Source organism: Gossypium hirsutum, chromosome D04, assembly GCF_007990345.1.
Source record: "Gossypium hirsutum isolate 1008001.06 chromosome D04, Gossypium_hirsutum_v2.1, whole genome shotgun sequence".
Lineage (NCBI taxonomy): Eukaryota > Viridiplantae > Streptophyta > Magnoliopsida > Malvales > Malvaceae > Gossypium > Gossypium hirsutum.
Window position 1 is genome coordinate 25,048,490 of NC_053440.1, and position 13,779 is coordinate 25,062,268.

The 13,779-nt window shown below is 30.9% G+C and overlaps 1 protein-coding gene and 1 long non-coding RNA gene across 5 annotated transcripts; both read right to left on the reverse strand.

Moving 5' to 3' along the window:
- Positions 1-2,458: 2,458 nt before the first annotated feature.
- Positions 2,459-7,534, reverse strand: LOC107944071 (uncharacterized). 4 transcript variants are annotated; one of them, XR_001696132.2, is made up of 5 exons: positions 7,263-7,469; positions 6,826-7,157; positions 6,635-6,697; positions 6,191-6,552; positions 2,459-2,846 (listed from the first exon to the last, which is right to left on the reverse strand). It is a non-coding gene; the product is annotated as an uncharacterized lncRNA (long non-coding RNA). The 4 variants fall into 4 exon arrangements; XR_001696133.2 differs by having other exon boundaries at positions 6,826-7,022; positions 7,141-7,469; XR_001696131.2 differs by having other exon boundaries at positions 6,191-6,555; positions 6,826-7,534.
- A 3,186-nt stretch (positions 7,535-10,720) lies between these two features.
- Positions 10,721-11,358, reverse strand: LOC107944070 (VQ motif-containing protein 17). Its single transcript, XM_016829045.2, has one exon. The coding sequence runs from the start codon at positions 11,244-11,246 to the stop codon at positions 10,743-10,745; it is 504 nt and encodes a 167-aa protein (XP_016684534.1). The 5' UTR covers positions 11,247-11,358; the 3' UTR covers positions 10,721-10,742.
- Positions 11,359-13,779: the final 2,421 nt, after the last annotated feature.

A 13,779-nucleotide genomic window follows, 5' to 3' on the forward strand; every position in this document is an offset into this window, starting at 1 on the left:
TATTTATTGGTCATATGAAATAGCAAATTACTTTTTTGACTAAAAAATAATATATCATAATTACATGTTTGAAAGTTCAAACTCAAACGTACAAAATAAATATCATGAAATTTCCACACATACACAAAAATTGATGAAAAAATAAACCTATAAGTGATTGTAGCCTGGTTCCCCATCAGTTAAGAATTTAAGGGAATTTAAACGAAAATAGAATGCACCTTGATATAAAAAGTTTATTGATAAAAATGACATTTAATTTCAAAAATGATTATGTACCAAATTGAATAATTTCAACCATAAAAAAAATTAATAGATATGAAATACATTTGTTTTGAAAGTTGAAAGATTTGGTTAAGAAGTTTGAAGATTAAATTGATAGAATTTGTAAACGTAAATGGTTAAATATATTGAATTATTTAGAATTAGGATCAAATTGCTAAAATATGTAAGTATTGAGAGCTAAATTGTTATTATACCAGTTAGAAAAAAGCTTTCTGTTATCAATTTAACGACGGATGACTAGAACAAGAATGATTAAAAAATTTTAAAATTGAGTGACCAAATCAAAAACATTTATAAAATAACAATGAGAGAAGTTATATGTTGCAAAGGAACTGAAAAAAAATAAAGATATTGGGTTTGTTTCTATGGCCACATTTTCATTCAAGTTGGTAATATTAAAGTTTGAATAAAATTAAGTTATATTTGGTAATTGACTACCACATTTTAAACTTTCTCATTTGTAAGTCCTACGAATTGTAATCTCACCTTTTTAATTTATGAATTATTCACATTGTATATATTGTTTAAATTACCTAATTGTTATGATAATAGGAATTTTGAAAATACATTTTAATTTTAAACCTTTTTAGTTGATTATGAAAAATACATATTTCAAATTTTATATTTTTAATAAAATTAATAAGTAGTTTTAATGCTGTCATGATTTTTAAATATATTATTTTTCAACTTTTTTATTTCTTATATTATTTGTAAAAATGTTAAATTTAAAAACAAAATTAATATGTGTACATATATTACATTTGCGACAACGGATGCATCTCCATTTTTTAAAGATAATTTTAAAATAATTTATTTATATAGGTTAAATTTAATGAATTAATTTTTTTTTTCAAATTTTGGTTTGTTTAACTAATCATTTATCATAAACATAAAAATATATAAAAATTTTCAAAAATATGAAAAGATAATAAACCTAAAAAGCTTTTAAAAAATCATTTTGTGTTGTAATTTTATTTCCAAATATTATATTTTTCTTAATATTCTTTTTAGAAATCTTAATAACTTTTACAATTATTAATTGATTTTTTTCAAGAGATGCACGGGTTAGCAAAATTTCTTAATTTAGAAAAAAAAGTTATATATATAATTTTTATATTACCTCTTTTAAAATTATATTAAAATATAAAAATTTAATTTTAAATTAAAAACATATTTTTTATATAAGATAATTTCTTTTAGTATGGAAATTTTATGAAAATTTAACAATTATATTAAAATTTGTTATCCAAAATAATTAAAACCAAATTTCATTATCTACTTTTATTATCCAATACTTAAATAAAGAAATATATATTAGAAATTAAAAAAAAAGAGTAAATTTATGGGGTTCAATGTGCATGTTTTAATTTTATATTTAAAATTGATGTAACATTTTTTCACTTATTTTTAGGCATATCTTTTAAAAAATAAAAGAAATTGGTGGTAGAGATTGTCAAAATTTTGAAACAAAATAAATTTGGTACTGAATTAGTGTAAAAGTCAATATTTTTCTCTAATTTTATATTTGTTTTGAATTTTAAAATGACCATTAAGCCAAGCATGAGGCAAAAGAAAAAGAAATATGCTTTCTTCCAACTGCAATCTAAACATATAAAAAAAAATTGTATAATTCACTGAAAGATGTTGAAATGTTTTTGGTAAATTTATATTTTTCAATTTACGTAAATCTTTATGACATTATTTTTATTAAATTAAAAAAATATATAAAAGAAGTTATAATTTATTAAAATTTATTTATAAATTTAAAAAAAGTAATTTTCTTGTATTTAATAATTCAACTCTAAACTAAAAAAAACTTTTTAAATACACTATTAAATTTGAAATAAATATTAAATTTAAAAACTAAAAAACTCTGCTCCCAAGAGTGCTTGGTTGAGAAACCCTAGAGATAGCAGTAACTACTGTGGCTGGGGATGGAAGCAAGCGGTGGCGACGATAGAGAGGGAGGGGATGAGATCGGTCTTCTTGCTGAAGAATTAGTTCAACTATCAGTCAAAGGATCGCTGGTGGTACCAAGTTCCAAACCAACATTGATTTGTACGGTTTGGGCAGGGAAATTATATAATCCAGATAGTTTTAGGGCTCATATGAAAAGTTTATGGAAGACAAGGAAAAAGTTTGAAATCAGATGGGTGGGACAAACTTATTTCTGGAGTTGATTTTGGAGGGGAGACCTTGGCTCTTTCGTAAAAACTTAATTTTATTTGACAGGTTATGCCAAGCGGTGGAAAGAGATCAGATTAAGTTAACTTCATCCTCGTTTTGGATAAAAATTGAATCGTGTTTCCCAGAGTTCGACAAGAAAGATCTACTGCATGCTATTGGTTCTACGTTTGGTGGGGTCCTCAGATCTGAAATTAGTGAAGATTTCTGCCGACTCAGAGTTAATTTGGATGTTCAAAGACCACTCAGAAGAGGTATTTTTGTTTCTAATGCTTATGTTAGTAAAGTTTGGATACCCTTCAAGTATGAAAATTTGCCAATATTCAGTTTTGAATGCGGAAGAATGGGGCATGGGATGAGTAATTGCACCCAGCTACTACCTGCAATAAAAAACAAAATCAGTGAAAATCCTCCTTATTCGGTGGCCTTAAAAGCAGAATCAAGATTAATTGGAAAAGAAAGTGTGAAATTTAATAGTTTGATGAAACAAACGGGGGTTCAGAGTTCTTATATCGGAGGAGAGAGAATCTCACCCAATAGTATTAAAGGTGCCGAGAAAGGAAGCAATGAAGAGGGGGGCCCACAGGAGAATTTGAAATTAAAAGAAGGGGAGGAGGTGTCAGAAGAACAGGAAGGTATTTTAGAGGTAAAGGAGGCTGAGAAGGTGAGTTATTGTAATAGAGAGAAGAGTCAAAATCCAAATCCGGAGAAACAAGCAAAATGGATAAGCATTCAACATGGCGCAACAAAGACAAAAGCTGGAAATTACTCGAGAAAGAGGGGAAGCCCATTGATGTAGATTTTACCAGCGATCATATAAGAAAAGGAGAGAGATGGAATTAAAAGGTTGAAACAGGAACTTCAGAGGATTACTACAAAGGCCCTGTGGAAATGGTGACAGACACTAATGAGCAACTTGAAGTTCAAGATTTATTGATATCGGCGGCTGCCAATAGGCAAGCCGACCGGACACAATGAAAACCATCAGCTGGAATGTTCGTGGATTGCGGAGTCCACGAGCTGGAAGAAGGCTGCGTTAGTTCCTCAAGCAGCATAATCCCCAAATGGTCTTCTTAATGGAGACTAAAGTTGATAGACAGAGGATGGAAAAAATCAGACGGAGTTGCGGTTATGAATGGTATTGATATAGAAGCAGAAGGTTCAAAAGGAGGGTTATGCTTAGCATGGAAAGGTGACACGAAAGTAATTTTGCGAAGTTTTTCTAGGAATCACATTGATGTTCTGGTTGAAGAGAAATAGGGTAACGAAGAGTGGAGATTTACAGGTTTTTATGGCTCTCCATATGTCCACAATAAGAGTGATTCATGGGATTTACTGATGAATTTGGGGCAAGATAAGAGTCACCCATGGTTGGTAAGTGGTGACTTCAATGAGATCATGTATTCTTTTGAGAAATATGCGGGTGCCCCAAGGGAAGAGAACAGAATGAAGGCATTTCGAGAGGCCTTAGAAAATTGCCATATAGAAGATTTGGGATTTTCGGGAGTATGGTTTACATGGGAAAGGGAAAATTTACCAGAGGCAAATGTTAGAGAAAGACTTGATAGGGGGTGGTAAATGATAAATGGAGGCTTCTTTTCCCGGCAGGTAGAGTTAACCATCTACCCCACACAATGTCAGACCACTGTCCACTTCTAATTAACACAAATGGCAAAAGCATTCATAATGGCAACTCAAAATTTAAATTTGAAGCGTGGTGGTTGATGGAGGATACTTGTGAAAAACCAATTAAAGAATCTTGGGAGTCAGGAACAGGCACAGTAGCTGAGAAACTTGGTAAGTTGCAAGCTGATTTATTGGATTGGGCGAAAACGATTAATAAAGGTCGGGAGGGATTAAAGAAAAAGTTAACGAAGCAGCTGGAAGTGTTAATGGGGAAAGAAAGGAATGAAAACACAATGGCAGACATTATAGACACTAAGATCCACCTAAATATGGAAATTGATAAGGATGAAATATATTGGGAACAAAGAGCAAGGGCAAATTGGCTAAAAGTGGGGGATAAAAATTCAGCTTTTTTTCACAGGTTTGCTACTTCTAGAAGACGAATAAATTCAATATCCAAATTGGAAAAATTTGTGGGCGGAGAAGCAACTGAGGAGAGTGAGATTAATGGTGTGGCCACATCCTATTTCGAGGAACTTTTCACGACAAAAGGAAGGGCGGTATGTTCATATCTTCTATCGGGAATAAAGGAAAATATCTCATCTGATATCAATAGAGAGCTAATGTCAACCTTTACAGCAGAAGAATTGTATGCGGCATTAAAGGAAATGGGACCTACAAAAGCTCCAGGATAAGACGGTTTTTCAGCCATTTTCTTTCAGAAATTCTGGCATATCGTAGGTAAGGAAATAACTAATCTCTGCTTGGAAATTTTGAATAACGGTGCAGGTTTTGGTAATTTAAATCACACCGACATTGTGCTGATCCCAAAAATCCCAAATCCCACTAGCATAGTTAATTTCAGACCTATCAGTTTATGTTCAGTAATCTACAAAATGGTGGCAAAAACAATTGCAAATCGACTACATGCAGTTATTGGAAGATGCATTGATGCGGCTCAAAGTGCGTTCGTCCTGGGAAGGCTAATAACAGACAATGTGATACTAGCTTATGAGATCTTACATGGCAGTTAAGCTTGATATGAGCAAAGCCTATGATAGGGTTGAGTGGGGATTCCTGAAGGAAGTGATGTTACGAATGGGCTTCACACCAAAGTGGGTTAAGCTGATTATGACTTGTGTTTCTACAACATCCTATGCAGTTAATACAAATGGCAGAAGAGGACCAGAAATTTCACATCTACTCTTTGCAGATGATTGTATGTTGTTTGGGGAAGCATCTGATAAGGGTGCCAGTATACTAAAGGAATTTTGAAGGAATATGAAAAGTGTTCTGGACAGTGCGTTAATTTCAACAAGTCCATATTTTTCGGCACCAATACGTCAGAAGGAAAAATGAATGAAGTTTCGGCAAAATTGGGGGTTAGGATCTCAACAAACTTAGAACGATATCTAGGGCTTCCAAACATGGTTGGTCGACGGAAGAAAGAATCCTTTCAGCATTTAAAAGAAAAGATTGCTACCAGGATTGATGGATGGAGCACTAGAATGTTATCTCAAGGAGGTAAAGAAGTCTTCATTAAATCAGTGCTACAAGCCATTCCAACGTACGCTATGTCATGCTTCTTATTACCAAAGACTCTTTGTGGAGAATTTGAAAATATTTTTGCTAAATTTTGGTGGCAAAAAACGCATGGTAGGAGAGGTATTCATTGGTGTCAGTGGAAGTACTTATGCCGTCCTAAAGAAGAGGGTGGATTGGGCTTTAGAAATATGGCTCAATTCAATGTTTCACTTTTAGCTAAACAAGGATGACGTATTATAAACAATCCAAATTCTTTAGTAGCACAAGTACTAAAAGCGAAGTATTTTCCAAGTGTTGATTTTTTAAACTCATAGCTGGGGAATAATGTATCGTATACATGGAAAAGTATTTGGGCTGCTAAGGGCATTCTAGCAGAGGGCTTATGTTGGAAAGTGGGTCGAGGTACGAAATTTTCAATCAGTCGTGATTATTGGATTCTAGGTTTACCGCGTGATAGATTACCAGTTTTAAATTCGAATTTGAACGATAGTAAAGTTGCAAAGCTAATTGATTCAAGTAGCAGAACATTGAAATAGGAGTTGATTGAGTATACCTTTCCGGAGGATGTAGCAGAGATGATCCTCAGTATCCCACTAGCTGAAAGTCCGCATGAAGATTTCCAAGTTTGGAGCGTTGAAGCGACGGGTGAGTTCACAACACGGAGCGCCTATAAACTATTACAAAGCATTGAAAATAACCCTGAAGCTTATGCTTTACAAAACGATTACAAGGGTTTCTACAGGAAACTATGGTTACTTGATCTTCCTTCAAAAATTAAAATTACAGTTTGGAAGATATCTTGGAATTTTCTAGCTACGCGTGCTAATATGCTACTTAGAAGACTGACGAATACATCAATATGTCCTCGTTGTAGTTCAGGAACTGAAACTATGGACCATCTCTTCCGGGAATGTCCTGCTACAATAGCAGTATGGAGAGAGTTATCTTTTCATAGGTATTTGCAGGGCAATCAAATGGGGTTTCTACAGTGGCTAACCTGGGTTTTCTCACAAAGCTCGACTCCTCAGCATCGAATTTTTTGTGTAGCAGTATGGGCCATCTGGGGAGACAGGAACAATAGATTGCATAAAAAAGATGGTAAATCTGGAAAAGAAGTAAGGAGATTTGTTCATAGCTATATTTCAGATCTTGATGCAGTTGGTAAAAATAGGTTGCAATCTTTCATACCCGTAAAAATATGGATAAAGCCAGTGGACAGGGTAGTCAAAATCAATTTCGATGCAGCATACGACGGTAGACAAAGTAAAGCGGCTATTGGAGTTGTGGCCCGTGATAAGGAGGGTTTAGTTCTTCTATCATGTACGGAGGTTCATCAAAGAGTTTCCTCAGCCTTTGGGGCGGAAGCAATAGCGTGCCGGACAGCCCTCCAGATCGGCGTTAACATGCAGTGGGGAAAAGTTATTATTGAAGGGGATTCTTTATCAATAATAAGAAAATGTAAAACAAGAAGTCCTGATAAATCATTGGTTAGTGCGTATTTACATGATATTCATCAACTTCTGCTTAAATTCAAGGAGTGTAGGTTTGAGCATATCCCAAGATTAGCAAACAACCTTGCGCATATCTTAGCAAGTGAAGCTCTGAAGAGTAGTAGAGGAGCCTACCTGGTCGGACGAGTCCCTGAAGTGGCAGAAACCCAAGCGGAAACTGATAGGGTAAGAGAACCAGATTGAAGGAAGAAAGCGAGAAATGAAGGGAGGAGAGTATAGAGAAGGGCAGACATCAAAGTTATTTCAACAAGCCCTAGAGTGATCTAAAGCGTCTTGGAAAAGTAAAGAAAATTGAAGAGACAAGACGGTTGTAGTCTTTTAAGACTGATTGGGCAGGTAGAACAGTAAACATTTATTAGTATCATATTTTGTTTCCTTTTTTCATTTTCCTAGGAGATTAGGTTTCCAACTTTTGTCTTTTAGTTTTGTTTTTGCTGGGCTCAATTGTTTTTAATTGGGCTCGTTGGTTGTTTTTCTAGGATCTTAAGTGTAACATTTATTTATCTTTTAAAATAAAGTTCAATCTGAAACTTATTTCAAAAAAAAAAATTTGAAATAAATATTTAAAAAATATAAATAATGTTACAATATATTATTTAATGGTCACTAAATTAACAATCTATATTTACTAATTAATAATCAAAATTAAGAATTTCACACAATTCACTATTATAATATTTATATTTTAAAATAGTGATTAGTCTAATATAAATGATCATGTTTTCAAATTTAAAATTATGTTTTAATTTTGTAATCATATTATTAATGAAACATTATATATTTTATGAAAAAAATTAGGAAATAATTAAATTAATACGTAAAATTAACCGTGAGTGAAAAAACTAATTTTAATAATTAAATGCGTATTATATATATTATTTTAACAAGTGGTGCGTTGACACATCAAAACCCTATTATTACAAAATTATGTGTGACCTGCATTTTTGTAATCAAATATTTATGAATATTACTTGATAAGGTGATTTTGACTTTTTTTTAATTACATAAATAAGCCTTTTTGTCGTTATTTAATTTCACTTTTGGCCTCCTTTTTATTTTGTAATTCCATTTCAAAATATCATCATTCATTTAAATTCTAACCCTATTTAGTTTATGCATTTCTCATTTCTTTCAATTTAATACTGAAATTCAGTTTTGATATTTGTAATTAGGTCCTTATGATTTAGATATTAATTTCTACAAATTCCTTACTTTTAATTTACTTTTTACAAATTAATTTATTTATCGTATAATTGCTATTTATTAATATTTTACATGTTTAATTTCTTTAATGTTACATATAACATATATCATAAAAAATATAATGTATTGATATAAACTTATAAACAAGTGTGGAGCAATACTGAAATAAATGATTCGAGAATGATGACAAATTTTTTTAAAAAAATATTTTAGTAGATAAATACAATAAACTCGAGCAAATTAATAGATTATATATTAAAAGGTACACAAACATTTAAGAAAACTTTTTTATTAGGCATAACATTTTTGTGACAAGTGGATAGTTTCATTGCTTTGACACATCACCAATATATATTAAATTAACGTAGATTTCATTATTGAAACAAAAAAAAAGAAATAAATTATTTGAATAATAAAAATGACTTTAACTAATTAATTACACATTAAATATTTTACTATTTCTTTTAGTACACAAATTGAAAATCAAATGCAGTTACTCATAAGCTTGCACAAATAAGTTTCAACTTTGAAAGCCCTCAATTTTGGATAGAGAATGTACCTGGAGAAGCGATGGATTGGGTAGAACGGGACCACCGATGGATGTTTGATTCTGGTTCGTCTGCAACGACGTATTGATCTATCAGAAGAGCGAAATTTTGTAGAAAGACGATTGATGCTAAGTTTTGTTCTCAGGGGAAGCTGGATGGTTTTCTCTATTGTGTTTTGAATCACCCTTCCGTTTTGATTGAGGCTCTTCATTTATTTTTCTTGTCTTTAAGAGTTATGTTTTTCATGTGTTAATTTTGTTGTTTATAGCTAGATCTCCACATGTAGCTGTAACAATACCAAGTGTGGATGGGTGTTTTGTTTTGTTTTAATATTATAATAAAAAGTCTTGATATTTTACTAAAAAAACAATATTTTACTATTTCACCTTAACTATATAATGTTAGAAAAAGAAACTTTACATAATTAATTACATGGAGCTATTAATATGATATATTTTACTTTATTTAACAAAAATAATTTAATTAATACACTCGTGAATACATAATAAACTAGTGTAACCATGTTGATTTTGTGATATTCTCTAATTTATGAAAATAACAGAAAACGGAGGGTCTAAAACGAAGATTTGCCAACTCTCCGATTCTTCTTATCTTTGCTATATAAAAGCAAATTATTATTGGCGTTTTCTCTTCAACTTTAACCAGCTAATTAATTTAATAAATTTGCCTTTCTTTCTTTAAGTTTTATTCAAATTCATAATTTGTTTCATGATGCACCATTTGTCTACGTATAACACATCTTCCCTACTTTCATAATTTAAGTAGAACAATAATTAGGGCTTTTCATGGCAACAATTACTCCTTCAACCTACTGTTTTTTCTTAAATTAGTATTTGATTTTATTTTATGTCCTGGGAACTTTTTTTTAAACATCAACTTTTAATTATTTTTTTATAAAAATTATATATTTTTAGGTAATAATGTGTTACATTATAAAATGATCAAATTTAGGAAAAAAATTTAAGTTAACAAGAAAAAAAATTAGCAATCAAATTGAAAAAATTATCAAATTTAAAAACTAAATATTATTTTATCCCAAAGTTTTATAAATTTATGCCGACTAAAACGAAATTCCTAGCTTCGTTATCAAATGGTAAAAATAAGTAGAATATTGTAAAAGAATCCATCAAAGTTGTAGGAAATCAACAAACCATAAAATTTTTAAAAACCTAACTTTACTACAGAAAGTCTAAAGGGACGAGGTTAAATCCATTTACCATTGAGTTTGGAAACAACAACTTATCATTAAAAATAAATAAATAGGTATTATTAACTTGAAGATTAAGGTGTTCTTCACTTCAAATATGATTTGGGTTTAAATCGCATTAGACACGATGTTATTAGAGTTTTACCCCCTTATAATTAAAAAAAATGATAATTTTCTCCAATTTGGTAGGCTTATGAACCAGCATGATTGCTAACATTATCAAAGCCTTGCAAGATAAGTTACATTTAAATTATCAAATATATAATATGATAGAGTTTTGCAACTTCATGTTTGGTCTGCCAAACTGCTATTCTTTTTCTTCTTCTTCCCAACCGATTTTAAACCCCACCTCCCCCCCCCCCAAAAAAAAAACTGCAAATTCCAACTAAAATTAGAAAAAAAAATCGTTCTTAAATAAATTACGTCAATAACATTTCTTATATTTACAGCAGAGATAATACGACTAGAGACAGACAAACAGGTGCATAAAAATGAGTTAAAACTATACCTAAAACCCCCCACCCTAAAAACATCTTCAATGATATATTATAAAAAACCAAAAGAAAAAAAAAAGAACAAAGAAGCAAACCCAAGTAAAAAAAAAAGAACGAATTTTTATGCAAGTTGAACTTCTTCAAATCCATGCATATGATCATTGGAAGCATCCAAAGGGAGCAAAGGAAATTCACCAAGTTGTTGAATAAACCCATCCAAATCACCCAAGAAACCACTTGAATTATCACCAATGTTACCCCATAACATACCTTCTTCTTCCTTAACCACCCTTTCTCTCGTTTCCAAGCCTAGGACAAACCCACTTCTCACCTCCATTTTCTTGCTCGCCATGGCTGCCGTCGACACTGACTTGTCGCAGAAACTATGGTCTTTTCTGGGTTTTCTTTTGGAACCCTTTTCTTGAGGCGGTTTCCCGGTAAGTCTTTGCACCAGTTCTCTGAAGTTGGCTACGTCAGTCTTGATGATCTCTGGTGCAAATATGTGTATTATGCGTATCTTTGGCTTTGGCTTTGATATAGTCTTTGAATCCCTGTGAATGGATAGTGGTGGTGATGGATTTGAAGGGGGCATTCTGGTTTGATTCCTTATCATCAAATTCTCCATGGAAATATGTTGTGAAAGATGGGAAGGGGTTGGTATGTTTTGTGTAGAGAAATGGAAGGGGGTGGTGAGCTTATGTATATGTATATGTATAGGAGAGAAAGTGATAAGAAATATGTTTGTTTAAAGGTTTAAAAAAATAATGAAAAAAATCAAGCTGTCTGTTGGGAATAAAGATTGGATGAATCCTTGTCTGACAAAGTGGAAGAGATTCAATAAAGTAATACACAACTTCAATGGTCCCCCTCCCCCCGCCCGAAAATCGGATTAGCTTATTTTATGTTTTTCTATTATTAACTTGTATAAAAAAATATGCATTTTTATAACTTGGAGAGAAGATTTTTAGACATTGTTTCTGTTGATACAAAGTATCAGCAAGGAAGGAGATAAAAAATGAGAAATGGTGATGGGAGGAGGTCTTAGACAGATGGAGAGCTGGAAAAATATAAATAGGTAGATGAGGAAGGGGGTTATATGTTGAGAAAGAGTACTTGGTGTTTGATCCTTTATTCATCATTTTTCAAAGTATTTATTAGGAGGTCTCCTATTCAGTAACGTCACGTCATCGACAATTTTGAGACATAGTGTGAGACATAGTGATTATTAAGTCAGTCAAGTGACAAGATCTTCTAAGTAGATTGTGATGGAGTGTAGTATTAATGTGACATTCTCCTTATTGAGAATCATGGTTATTCTTCAATGAACCCTCATATAAAAGTGTTCTTATTAAAAGCAGGTGGCTTTGTAAAAGATGAGATACCCTAGTAATTAACCAAGTAATGTGAAATAAGAAATCATTCACAAGTACTTTTCGGATCGCTTCTCATGATACTAAATATACACGCTAAATAAGAATATAACAATTTATTATTAATTTTTTAACCTTCACGATAAAAATAAAATATATAATTAATGAAAGACAGTAGGTTACTCAATTTTGGAACCTAACAGTTTTTGTTTTCCTTATTTTTTTAAACTAGAATTAAATGTAATTTAGAGTAAAACATGTTTGATGAAAAAAATAGATGAAATAAAATTATTTAATGTATAAGAGTAATAATATTTTAGAAAGCATGGGTGAACTGGAGGGCATGATTGCCGGCAGAGATGTCATGGGAGACATTTTATGTTTGTAAATGAAACAGACAAGAAAAAGGAGGGAAAGTATGGGGGCGTTTCGGTCATTTAAAAATAGGAAGAATATGGTAGTTTAGCAAGTCAGTCATTATTCGCACAAACTTGCTACTTTTGACACGAATCCGCGTAGTTGGGATAACAAAAATATCCAATTTGTCATGGCTTGCATAAACACATTGCCCTACATAAACTTTATAATACATCAATTATTATATAAAATTTAAAATATGTAATATTTTTTTCTAAAAATTTAAAACTTAGTCATTTTAATTTTATTTTTAACAATTTAATCTTTTTTTTTAAATTCATGTCTAATTATTAACTTTATTAATTTTTTTTGTTAAATTTATTGATGGGGATTTTTACTAAAATAATACTAAAAAAATAAAAAATACCAAAATAGTATAAATTCTTTTTATTTACGAAAATGGTACAAAAAAAACAGTTAAAATCTGAATGGTGGGCCTGCCACAAGCGGCACCAATTGTGCCTGTGGCAGAGGCGGCATCACTTCAATTATTTAACCCGATTCAACCCAACTGAAGGAGAAGGAGAAGAAGAAGAAGAAGAAGAAGAAGAAGGTGGTGCCGGAAAAAGAGAGAAAGAGAAGCAAAAAAAATAGAAAAAATAAGGTATTTTAAAAAAAATAATGGATTATCTTGTTACTATGTTTTTTTTGTATAATTTTTATTATTTTTTGTTGTTAGTTTAGTTATTATTGTTAGTTATTAAGATTAATAAAAACTCAAATTGATGGTTTTAGTTAGTATTATTATTGTTAGTTTTTAGGGTTTAGTTATTAATAATTATTGTTACTTAGTATTATTGTTAGTAAAAAACTAATATTATTATTATGGTTAGTTATTAGGATTAGTAAAAACCCTAATTATTATTTTAGTTAATATGTTTGTTAGTTTTTACATTATATTATTGTTAGTTATTATTTTTAGTAAAACCCTAATTATTATTGTTAGTTAGTATTATTTTGAGTAAAAAACTATTATTATTGTTATTGTGTTAGTTATTAGGATTAGTGGTTAAACGTTGTTCATGTACAAAATGATAACTGAAATAGTATGAGCTTAAGAATGAAAAATTGCATATTGAAACATTAATTTTTTTTATTTAAGTAATTTTTTTTACTGTTCGAGATTGTTTTTTGAAATTTTGTTTATTTTTTGACAGATTGAATATTGAAGATGGATGATAAGTTTTTTGTATGCATTTATTTTGATGGGATCATTTTGACAACAACTGTTGGATGTATATTTGAATGTCGGCAACAAATAGTAATGAGATTTAATAGAAATGTCACGTTGGATGATATGAAGGGAAGGATTAATGCAAAAATTGTTAGACGTTGTGGGAGAAAGATATCAAAATTTTCTACAAGTTTCCA